The following is a 12,422-nucleotide window of genomic DNA, read 5'->3' on the forward strand; positions in this document are numbered from 1 at the left end:
AAAAAAAGCTCCGGCAACGTCGGCCTTTGGGAGGCCGCGTATTGTTACCGAGGGGTGGTTTCTTTTCCTGCAGTCGCGATGTGCGCTTGCAGATGGAAAACAAAGTATTTTATGGCTACGTTTCTAAGATAGAAGAAATGGACTTGTTGAAAAGAAGCCAGTCTGTAAAGGACATAGTAAGAGAATTTAAGATACCACCACTGGAGAGTTGAGAGTGCGTTTGACTTTTGGTTTTGCCAAACGCGAGGTTTTCCGTTTCCTTCCGGGCCAAGTTGAACCTGTCCAGCCCCCGTTGGCCTTGGGTCAAAAGTGCCGCTCAAAATGGAAGTGAATCCCCCTAAACAGGAGCACCTGCTGGCGCTAAAAGGTAAACTTTTGCGAACCTGATTCCCCCTTTTCTGTTTTCTTGCATTCCCTATTTATCGAAGCCTTTACCACGTAGGCCTCATCATTCTTAAACACTCAGTGCTCGTCCTCCTGCTCTGTCCTTTGCCGCCAAGCGGGAGGAAGCGATTTCGCCTGGATGCTTTTTAGGTTTATGGGCCCCTTTCTAGAATGAAATAGATACCTGGTAAATCATTCTTTCTGATCTGTGCTGCTTCAGTCACGAGATTTTAGCCGCAGAAGCTGACGTCCCGCTCCTACCGTGGAGATCTCTGTGAATTACAGCGGGCATCCAAAGTGCTTTTTCCTTCTGTCTCTTGTTTCTTCCTGTGGCACTGACGAAGTTAATCAGGCTTAAGCTTCCCCTGTAAAATTAGTATTGCATGACAGTAGTGCAAAGAATTTAGCAATACATAGTAATACAACATATAACTTAGATTTATTCAAAACAAACTGCAGTTTACTTCAAATCACTGTGTATGTGGGAAATATGTCCGAGATCTAATGTCAACTCTCATTTTTTGTACACGCCATTTTGAGTAAGTTTGGTGATTTAATTAGATCATTATTTAGGAAAAAACAGCTGGACCTTTTTTTTAGGACAATTTTTTTATGCCTATTTTCTGGAAACCTTTTATTTGAAATCTTTTCAGCTTTATTTTATTTGTTTTTTACTACAACAAATGCGCTTTTTGTTTCTTGGATGCCCTAATATATGATTAACAATGACTTCTTGAATGAGCTGAGGAAATGCTCAATAAACATTTGGGTTCAATTGAATTGCACTTACTTTACTTATGGCATCCATTTTGAGGAACGCCTTATCCTTCCCATTATGATGTAGTCATCAGACTTTCTAGAAGCTCATCAGTCTCATATAATGATGCCTGTGTTAGCGAGATTGTCTCTTACTGTGGAACTTTGTAATGTTTAGTGATACAGTGATGGGACCTGTAAGCTTAACCTGAGCAAATGATCTAGACTAAAATGGAGATTAAAATGGATTGTTACTCGTGGAGAAGAGGGAAAAGAAGAAAAGCAACTAATTGTCATGTTCTTTATCTCACAATCTCATTTCAAGTATGTGGAGTGAATATTAATTCTCAGAGTTTAAGTAACTTTTCCAAGATCACATAGCTAGTGATTGAGGCAGTGTTTCAACGCAAGGCCTGCCTCTCTTTCCAAGAGTCCGTGTTGCCTCCTAAAGAATGAAGCAACATTCTCAGAGAGAATTCCTCTACCAGCTACTCTGATGGGAATTTGGAACAGTTCTATTAGCTGCTACGTGTGATTTATACAAATTAGAAGCTATTAAAAACAGTTAAATTCCAGCAGGGCGTGGTGGCTCACGCCTGTAATCCCAGCACTTTGGGAGGCCAAGGCGGGTGATCACGAGGTAAAGAGATCGAGACCATCCTGGCTAACATAGTGAAATTCCGTCTCTATAAAAATACAAGAAATTAGCCAGGCGTGGTGGCGGGCGCCTGTAGTCCCAGCTACTGGGGAGGCTGAGGCAGGAGAACGGCGTGAACCCGGGAGGCGGAGCTTGCAGTGATCCGAGATCATGCCACTGCACACCAGCCTAGGCAATAGAGCGAGACTCCGTCTCAAAAAACAAACAAAAAGTTAAATTCCAGTGATACAGAGACTGCCACTGGGAATTTTTAGTTTTCTGTTATTCTTTTTTTTCCAAAACAGAGGATACCTAAGAAAGAATATTTAAGCAGCCTAAGCCAGTTCTGATGGCTCACGCCTGTAATAGAATTTTGGGAGGCCGAGGCTGGCAGATCACTTGAGGTCAGGAGTTGAGACCAGCCTGGCCAACATGGCGAAAACCCGTCTATACCAAAAATACAAAAATTAGCCAGGTGTGGTGGTGGGCACCTTTAATCCCAGCTACTCGGGAGACTGAGGCAGGAGAATCGCTTGAACCTGGGAGGCAGAGGCTGCAGTGAGCTGAGATTGCGCCACTGCACTCCAGCCTGGGTGACAGAGTGAGACCCTGTCTCAAAAAAAAAAAAAAAAAAACAGTAAGCAGCCTAAATGGAAACGGACAAGTGCTTTAAAATTGACTGATAGTTTCAATTTTATTAAACCTCTTTGGTACCATCTTATAGTTAACCCATCGTTCTAGTTAATCAACAATTTTCACACATTTCAATTTACTGATGCTGAATGCCAAATGTATTAATTTAAGTGGTCATTTAAGTTCACTTTATTTTTTAATATGTAAAATGTTAAAGATATATCTTGTTATTCTTGGTTGGGTGAGGTGGCTGATCAGTTGAGATCAGGAGTTCGAGACCAGCCTAGTCAACATTATGAAACCCCCGTCTCTACTGAAAATACAAAAATTAGCCAGGCGTGATGGTGTGCACCGGTGGTCCTAGCTACTCAGGAGGCTGAGGCACAAGAATCACTTGACCCTGGGAGGCGAAGGTTGCTGTAAGCCGAGATTGTGCCACTGTACTCTAACCTGCGCGACAAAGACTCTGTCTCAAAAAAAAAAAAAAAAAAGTTGTCCCTTGAGTATAACACTGATTGACTTTAGACAAGAGAATTTCTCAGTGCCATATTTTACAATGTGAAAGTATAAGGAACAGGGAAGAAAAACATTAGTGCATTATTAATTCTTGAAAGAATATATGATAACATTTAGATCTATATTTAAAATTATGGATGTTAAAGATCACAATTATTTATGAATTTGAGAGTTGTCAGATCTGTTAGTGGGCAGTATCAGTAGGTAAAAAGAATCATGAAATTAATTCTTCTAACTCTTCAGAATCAGACAGTGATTCTATTGTGATACGATGACAAGAATCCACACTCATGGTTATCCTAGCAGTGGGAGAACCCTCATCAAGTAATTCTCTAATGATTTTTGGGGAGAAGGGATTCAACTTATTTTTTTCTGCTGCTGTTAGGATGTGAAAAACCTGTTTTATGGCTCTTACAGCTTTGGGCCTGATCAGGAAGCCTAACTTGCAGATACTGGAAGGCTCCATTCTTGAGCCTATGCACCATATGCTGGATCAGTGACTTAATTTGGGGCAACTTGAGGACTTCTGTGCTCTAAGAGAAAAAAAATAGGAGTCTAGACTTCTTGTTCTCCAAATTGGAATTCAAAAGCCGTGGTATTAGGGTCTCCATACTGTTTAATTGTCTGGATTATGAGGAGAAGACAGTGTCACAAAACTGGTTCTTAGCCTGGTTAAACCATATTAGCAAAGTTAAACCATATTAATGGTTTTAGTTTTTACTATAGAGAATGACGTGAAATCATCAAATATTCTATCTATATATTTGTTTGGTGGAATCCATATAATTTTTTTTTTTTTTTGAGACAGAGTCTTGCCCTGTCACCCAGGCTGAAGTGCAATGGGAGTACAATGGCGCGATCTCAGTTCACTGCAAACCTCAACCTCCCAGGTTCAAGCGATTCTCCTCCCTCAGCCTCCTGAGCAGCTGGAATTACAGGCACATGCCACCACGGCTGGCTATTTTTTGTATCTTTAGTAGAGACGGGGTTTCACCATGTTGGCCAGGCTGGTCTCAAGCTCCTGACCTCATCATGATCTGCCCGCCTTGGCCCCCAGAAAGTTCTGGGATTACAGGCGTGAGCCACCGCACCTGGCAAATCTATATAATTTTAAGTATAAAATGATTAATTTTCTTCCAGACAGATTAGAATTTTTTTTTTTTTTTTAATGAGATGAAGTCTTGCTCTGTCGCCCAGGCTGAGTGGCACGATCTCGGCTCACTGCAACCTCTGGCTCCCAGGTTCAGGCTATTCTCCTGCCTTAGCTTCCCTAGTAGCTGGGACTACAGGCATGCGCCACCACACCCAGCTAATTTTTTTTTTTCATTTTGAGTAGAGACGGGTTTTCACCATGTTGGATTAGAATTTACAGTGATTTCATTGTCCTTAATTTAGTTGCCTCAAATTTTTAAATATTACATTTTTTGTTAATTCATATGAAAACAATATTTTAAGAATCATTCATTTACTCTTTGTTTCTGCTAAAGTTTTAAGACTATTATTACTTAATATACTAATATCGATACTTCCAAGTCCTTTATATCTATTGAGTTAAACATGTTGACTACTAGCATTTTTAGGCAGGAAGTGATTTTATAGGGCATCTAGTTCAGATTCCTTATTTTGGTAAGAGAAAGAATTTTCAGCTTTGTAGATTACATTCACATTTACCAATAGCACTTTGGTAAAATACCACATTGGGATTGGTTTTTGGTTTTTGTTTTTCCTTTTCTCCTTGCCTGTTGGTAGGCAGGGTATCCCTACCATATCTTATTCTTTGCAATACTTCTACTTTAGGTCCTGTTTCCCTCTGATTTGGCAAGAGAGACAATCTTGCAATAGTAAATTAACATTCTAGCTCTGAGGAGTTCAGCTAAGAAATTTTCTCATCACTAAGAGTAACTGGATTACTGCAGAATGACTACAGAAGTAATATTACATTATCGACCATATGAGAGTGATCCCACACAACTGCCAAAAATTGCAGAAAAAGCAATTCAAGACTTTCCTACTCGTCCGCTATCAAGATTTATACCTTGGTTTCCATATGATGGGTCCAAGCTTCCACTCAGACCTAAAAGATCACCACCTGTGATTTCTGGAGAGGCAGCTGAAGATGTGAAACAGTACTTAACCATTTCAGAACATGATGCTAAGTCACACAGTTACGATTGCACAGTAGATCTATTGGAGTTTCAACCTTGCTTGAAAAAGCAGCATTTAACCTGGTCACACACACTGAAGGAACAGACTAATTCTGGAAATCTGGGTAAACAATCAGAAAAGGGAAAACAGCACAAGAGGAGATCTTGGAGTATTTCCCTTCCCAGCAATAATTGTACTAAAAAGATTTCTCCTTTGTCTAAAAAATTGCAAGATAGTTTAAAGGCACTAAATTTACACTCACTTTATAGAGCAAGATGGACAATAGAACACACTATTTGTAACAGCCAAACTCTGGAAGACATTTGGACAAAACTCAATCAAATTATTAGGCACAATGAACTTCCATCTTGTAATGCTACAATTCAGAGGCATTTAGGCCAAATATGGGTGTTCTGTGATATTATGTATTGTGAATATGTGGGAAGTCTTCTTAAAGGAAGATTAGCTCTTACTGGAAAAATTAATTTATTTGTGCATAAATATGGTGTTATTTTTAGTATGTAATGAATTCCACTGATTGTCAAAAAGAATATTCTGAATGAAATGAATATGGATTGAAATAGATGAAATAATTTTTACAGGTTTTAAAATTTTTAATGACTTTTTAGAATTCCTAGGCTTGTCAATTAAGTCAAGAAATTTCTGAGTTCTACTTATTGGCAGCTTTCTTTTAAATGTGATAAATTATTGTTTACACTGAATTTGAAGGTAAAATGTTCTGTTCCTTTTGTTTTGTTACAAACTGTGATTGAATTAAATAGTCATGAATTAAGTTGTATAGTTTGGATTTTGGTTAATCTCTAAAATCTAATTTTACTGTATTTTTTTCCTTACCTCAAGTGTAATTTTTTAAAAAATAAAACTCGAAATAATTCTCTTTGGAATGCTATTTATGTGGCATGAATGTAGTTCAAAGTGGGAGACTAGTCTAGATTCATAATGATGTTTCCAAAGATATGTAATAACAATTGATAGGCTGTTTTCAAGCAACGATACAAAATATATACTTTGCCTAAAATGATAATATATCTTTAAGGCTATAACCTGTTTTGAAGGAAACTATCAAATGTTGAATTATTGTTTATTTCTTCTAATACAGATAATTCAATATTAATGATAGTTAGTGCTAATTATTACTTGGCTGATGATTGGAGTCATTGTAGGTTCCCCATAAGCATAATCTTGTAATTGGTTTTACACATCACCTCATAAAAATGCTCAAAGGGATTAAAACAATAAAAGTTTTGTAGAAGCATGTATATTTGTTTAACATATTTAAATGCCTATTTTGCACTAGGTGCTAGGATATACTAGGGAAGGAGACAGACATGGACCTTGCCCTCACACAGCTTACATGTCATTACTACTATTAAACACACCAGCTCCCTAAGAAAAATAAGACTGCACTTACTAGGAATATAGACATATTTACCTTGAAGCACAGTGCCTGTCATGGTAGGAGCTTGATAATGCATGGTAAACGTTCCCTTCAGAGGGATTCTTCATAGCCTGAGATGGCTGAGGTTGCTTAAAATGGAAGCCCACTAATTTTTTTTTCTTTCTAACTTTTATTTTAGGTTCAAGGAGTACATGTGCAGATTTGTGATATGGGTAAATTGTGTGCCACAGGGGTTTGGTGTACAAATAGTTTTGTCACCCATGTAATCAGCATAATACCCAATAGGTAGTTTTTTAGTCCTCACCCCCTGCCACCTTCTACCCTCAAATAGGCCTCAGTGTCTATTGTTCTGTTTTTTTGTGTCCATGTATACTCATTGTTTATCTCTCATTTATGAGAATATGTGGTATTTGATTTTCTGTTCCTGCATAAATTGGCTTAGGATAATGGCCTCCAGTTGCATCTATGTTGCTCCAAAGGCCATAATCTGAAAATATGAAGAAAAAAGTTGCTTTTAATACCAAGTTGGGATCACTTTATTTTTAATGGAGGATCATTTTTTATCCACCATCTCATCCCCTGCTAAAACACAGGAATCATGAAAAACTAAGCTTTATAGGAATTTTCTTTATAATAGAAATTTGGACCTATAATAAGCAAATATGTTAGCTACACGTTTGGGTGAACTCCAGGGCACTAAAAAAAAAAAGAATGTTTCAGGATTCCCTTGAGACTGTATTTTCTCTTTATTCAGATTTGTTTTCTAATGAAATGAAAAAAATAATAGGGAAGAAATAGAAAACACCAACTGGTACTAAAAGTGAACTTACCAGCCTGGGCAACATGGTGAAACCCCGTCTCTACAAAAAATACAAAAATTAACCAGGCATGGTGACATGCGACAGTAGGCATGTACGTGGGCATGTGCCTACTTGGTGGGCAGGGGGAGTGGATGGGTCTGAGGCAGGAGGATCCCTTGAGCTCGGGAGGTCAAGGCTGCAGTCAGCCATGATCGTGCCACTGTAGTCCAACCTGGGTAACAAAGTGAGACCCTGTCTCAGTGATTTTAGCTGTTTAAATTGGGAGAAACTGCTTCCTGTGTATCACTTTCAGGGCACCTTTTTATCTGTTTTCAGGGCATCTTTTTATCTGTTTTCATAGTTAAAAATAAGAGTGAAGGTTGGAAACGCCTCCCCATATTCATCTGTAGCTGATTAATACTCTTTGGAATACATTCCTGCTTTGAATTCCCATGGGGTATTTCTGGTAAGGCATGACATTCCAGGTTTATGGCTCCAGGCTTATAATTAATAATTATTATAGAGAATTATTTTTGAACAGAGTGAAATCACCAGGGTTCAAATCTAGATTCTACCGCTTATCTACTAATATAATCCTTTGTATGCAAATTACCCTCTGCAGGCATTGTCAATGCCCTATCTGTATATTGGGGTTAATGTAATACCAACTTAGAGAGTACTCATGAGAATTAAATGTATTCAGCTTGTAAAATATTTAGCATAATGACTGGCGCTAGTAAATGCTCAGTAAATGCTAGATATACAGAGTAACTTCAGAAATTTTAAGGGAAGCATTTGTTGACTATTTCAAAAGCCAGCTGCTTAATATAGTAGGTTGTTAATTGGCTTCAGTTTCTGAAACTTATACTTTCAAAATAATGTCAGTTATTTAGGGACTTTCATGAAGTACTAATTATTTTATTCAGGGAAGACCTGAATAGCAGAACCTACACCAAATATGGATGCTACAAAACTGAACGTAGTACATAAGAGCCTAGACCTCATGGAGTTTGGAAAGGAGTGCTATAAACAAATAAATATAGTGCATGATAAATACAAGGTACCATGAGTGAAACAGAATGACCTGTTACTTTTTTTCTGAAAAAGATGACATTTAAGCTGAAACCAGAATGAGAAAGCCACTAAATTTGATATGAATGCCATAGTTGGTTAATTAGTAGTTGGGTGGTACATTTTTACATATGCTAGAACATTACTTATATTGTGAATTGACCATGTAGGTCTATAGTCTTTATAGTATTTTGGCTTTGATTTGAAGGAATTTTTTTTTTTTTTTTTTTTGAGGCGGGGTCTCGCTCTGTTACCCAGGCTGGAGTGCAGTGGGTGATCTCGGCTCACTGCAAGCTCCGCCTCCTGGGTTCACGCCATTCTCCTGCCTCAGCCTCTGCGAGTAGCTGGGACTGCAGGCGCCCGCCACCACGCCAGGCTAATTTTTTTTATTTTTAGTAGAGACGGAGTTTCATTGTGGTCTCGATCTCCTGACCTCGTGATCCGCCCGCCTCGGCCTCCCAAAGTGCTGGGATTACAGGCATGAGCCACTGCACCCAGCCAGATTTGAAGGAATACTTTTAATAATGAACTAGCCCTCTGTGATTCATTTTCTGAAAAATTTTACAAGTTTTTATGATTTTTTAATTTTATGTTTTTGTTTTTATTTTGATGTGGTCAAACGACAGTCTTTAGAAGTAACTGAAAAAGATTTTTTAAAAAATTATGGAGTGTTTACTCTCATTAGACTATATTTAATAAATATTCAATTTCTTTTTTTTTACTTTTCTGTGGCTTAATTTTTATCTATTTATATTTAAAGTGAATTTTTTAGTTAGATTTTATTTTTCCAGATAGCTAACCATGTCTTTGCACCTTATAATGAATAATCCTTTTGCTAATTGATGTTTTTAACTTCTAATCCTTTAATTGATTTTTTTTTTGTCAAGAGGTTGTTTTTTAAAATATTTCTCCCAGTTATTTTTTTATTTTTTTTTTAATATTTTTTTTTGAGACGGAGTCTTGCTCTGTCGCCCAGGCTGGAGTACAGTGCCGCAATCTCGGCTCACTGCAACCTCTGCCTCCCGGGTTCACGCCATTCTCCTGCCTCAGCCTGCTGAGTAACTGGGACTACAGGCGTCCGCCACCACGCCAGGCTAATTTTTTGTATTTTTAGTAGAGCCGGGGTTTCACCGTGTCAGCCAGAATAGTCTCAATCTCCTCACCTCGTGATCCGCCCACCTTGGCCTCCCAAAGTGCTGGGATTACAGGCATGAGCCACCATGCTTGGCCACTCCCAGCTATTTCTTTATATAAGTATATCCTATCTTTTTTTTGAAAAACTAATATATCGGTATGGTCTTATATTAATAAGCCAATTAGTTGATTACGGACTTTAATATGTTATAATATGTAGTAAATTCAGTTCTTCCTCTTTTTTTCTCAGTTAATTTCCTTAGCTTATTTTCATTTATTTGTTTCACTAGATAAACTTTAGACACATTCTGTCATGTTCCAAAAATAATATCTTTTTTTGGTTGGAATTATATAAACCTATATGTTTTCTGACATTTTTGTAATTTCTACACAGAATTAATATTACTTAAAGAAACATTTGGCCGGGCGTGGTGGCTCATGCCTGTAATCCCAGCACTTTGGGAGGCCAAGGTAGGCAGATCACTCGAGGTCAGGAGTTAGGGACCAGCCTGGCTAACATGGTGAAACCCCGTCTCTACTAAAAATACAAAAAAAAAGAAAACCAGGCATGGTGGTGCATTCCTGTAATCCCAACTACTCGGGAGGCTGAGGCAGGAGAATCGCTTGAACCTGGGAGGCGGAGGTTGCAGTGAGCCAAGATCGCGCCACTACACTCCAGCCTGGGTGACAGAGTAAGGCTGTCTCAAAAAAAAAAAAAAAAAATCACTTATTGAGTTTCCAATGTTAATATTTTGTTGTTATTGTTTACGGCAAAGTCACTTAGAATTTTTTTAAAGCCTTATGCTCCTAATACTCTTTAAGCTTTAAAAATTATATTTTCCAGTTTTTCTATAATGAATGTATATTGTATTTACATTTAATTTTTATAATTCATAGGTTGTAAATAAATGGTTCTTATATAAAATTCTTTTTGTAACATTACAGTTCTTAATAAATCACTGGTGTGTGATAACCTTAGGAAGTATGTAGTATTATATTTAGGAAGTATTTAGGTTATATTTTATGTTAGTATAAAATGGATGAATATCATACACTAGACTTGAGAATATTAACCCTAAGCAGTATTAATGTTTTGTTTTCTTTTACTTTTTTACTTCACAGTGATGCGGCTGACTAAGCCTACTTTATTCACCAATATCCCAGTAACATGTGAAGAGAAAGACTTACCTGGTATGGCACATGCTTTCCTCTATTTGCACCTAGGGAAAAGTTGAAACCTGAATTGCCTGCATTACCTTGGACTAAGCTTAGCCCTGTAAATTTTATGCTAACCATTTGCTGGATTCTTTGTTGCCTATTTTTGTATCATGTGAAAGATGGCCATCTGAGTAGCAGGTCTTACTTATGCTCTACAAGTCCAAATTATGTTGATATCCTATGGCAATATGAGACAGTTTAAGATACATTCATATTCATAATACTATTAAAATTGCCTTCATCCTCAAATGTTGCATCAATGTATGTATTAGCATTCCCTTTTTTTTTTTTTTAGAATTATTGGGGCTTTCTCTAGCATATTTTCTATCTCATGACGTATATTTTTCTTTGTTTCTAAAGTTTCCATTCCCTGTGAGATCAGAATTTTTTTGACATGCTTTGTTGTATTAAAATCTAGAAGTTAGACTTTTTAAATAGCATCTTTGTCACGAGGTTGTTTTTTAAAATATCTCTCCCAGCTATTTCTTTATATAAGTAAAAGTTATTTAAAGGGTAGGTGTTAGAATTTTATGTGTTTCTCTTCATTCAGGAGATCTCTTTAACCAGCTGATGAGAGATGATCCTTCAACTGTTAATGGTGCAGAAGTTTTAATGTTGGGAGAAATGCTGACTTTACCACAAAATTTTGGGTAAGAATGACATATTCACATAAGAAACCTTGTAAAGCCATTACAAATTATGTTTTCAAAACAGAACCATGGGATGGGGAAATGCTCATAATACATTTACTTTTTTTTTTTTTTTTTTTTTTCTGAGATGGAGTGTCACTCTATTGCCCAGGCTGGAGTACAGTGGTGCCATCTTAGCTTAGTGCAACTTCCACCTCCTGGGTTCAAGCAATTCTCCTGCCTCAGCCTCCCAAGTAGCTGGGATTACAGGCGTGCACACTGCCCTGGCTAATTTTTGTGTTTTTATTAGAGACCGTGTTTCGCTATGTTAGCCAGGCTGACCTTGAACTCCTGACGTCAGGTGATCCACCCACCTCAGCCTCCCAAAGTGCTTGGATTACAGGCGTGAGCCACTGCGCCTAGGACATGATACATTTGAGGGGCAAAAATATTATTAAAAAATCATACTATGTGATTATGGCTTTCTGTTATTAAAAAAAAAGATATATACCAAGATAAAATGTTAATAGTGGTTCCTAGCATAATAGAATTTTAACTTTCTTCTTTAGATCTTACTATATTTTTTAATGGCCACATAGTCTTTTAACTACTAATGTCAATGTCTTTTTCAGAAGCCACTCTTTGTTTTTTGCATCATAGTCCTCTCCCAAAATGAGTTACCAGACTTGTCAGCTAATTAGGAACTCTAAATTTATTTCTTCTGTTATTCTTAGCTGTATTATTATTCTAGATTAATAATAAGGTAGAAGCCCCTGGTTCCACTCTGTTTGTGACAGACAGAATTTGAGACAAAAAGTAATTTTACAGATTGTTTTTATAGTTTTACAGAATGTGGTCATTGACTAGCGTCTTGAAAAACTGAGAAATATATTCATGTAAAAAGTATAAAACTATCTAAAATAAAACCACTGGTGATTTTTATTCAAGTAACTTAGGAAATAAAATAAATTGGTAAAAATACCCCAATATCAGTAACTTAGATAGTTACTGGTGAGGCTGGCATTTTGTACAGTAGTCAAAGGCCAAGATGTATCATGTTTTATAGATTACATCCGTAT

The 12,422-nt window shown here is 37.2% G+C and overlaps 2 protein-coding genes across 8 annotated transcripts in view; both read left to right on the forward strand.

Annotated features, from left to right (window-relative positions):
- The first annotated feature begins 225 nt into the window (after positions 1 to 225).
- Positions 226 to 12,422, forward strand: part of TRAPPC13 (trafficking protein particle complex subunit 13) — a 40,708-nt gene continuing 28,511 nt past the window's right edge. For all 7 annotated transcript variants that reach the window (XM_054487514.2, XM_054487515.2, XM_054487516.2 and 4 more), the window contains exons 1-3: positions 226 to 367; positions 10,619 to 10,687; positions 11,265 to 11,364. In XM_054487514.2, the coding sequence (XP_054343489.1) occupies positions 322 to 367; positions 10,619 to 10,687; positions 11,265 to 11,364 (215 nt within the window). In that variant the 5' untranslated portion in view covers positions 226 to 321. The remainder of the gene's footprint in view (positions 368 to 10,618; positions 10,688 to 11,264; positions 11,365 to 12,422) is intronic.
- SHLD3 (shieldin complex subunit 3) lies at positions 272 to 5,979 on the forward strand. Its single transcript, XM_054487529.2, has 2 exons — positions 272 to 367; positions 4,724 to 5,979. The coding sequence occupies exon 2, from the start codon at positions 4,844 to 4,846 to the stop codon at positions 5,594 to 5,596; it is 753 nt and encodes a 250-aa protein (XP_054343504.1). The 5' UTR covers positions 272 to 367; positions 4,724 to 4,843; the 3' UTR covers positions 5,597 to 5,979.

This window comes from Pongo pygmaeus, chromosome 4 (genome assembly GCF_028885625.2).
Source record: "Pongo pygmaeus isolate AG05252 chromosome 4, NHGRI_mPonPyg2-v2.0_pri, whole genome shotgun sequence".
Taxonomy (NCBI): domain Eukaryota; kingdom Metazoa; phylum Chordata; class Mammalia; order Primates; family Hominidae; genus Pongo; species Pongo pygmaeus.

Excerpts from the sequence above, each read along its gene's own strand:
- SHLD3 (XM_054487529.2), top strand. The coding sequence starts at position 4,844 with ATGACTACAGAAGTAATATTACATTATCGACCATATGAGAGTGATCCC.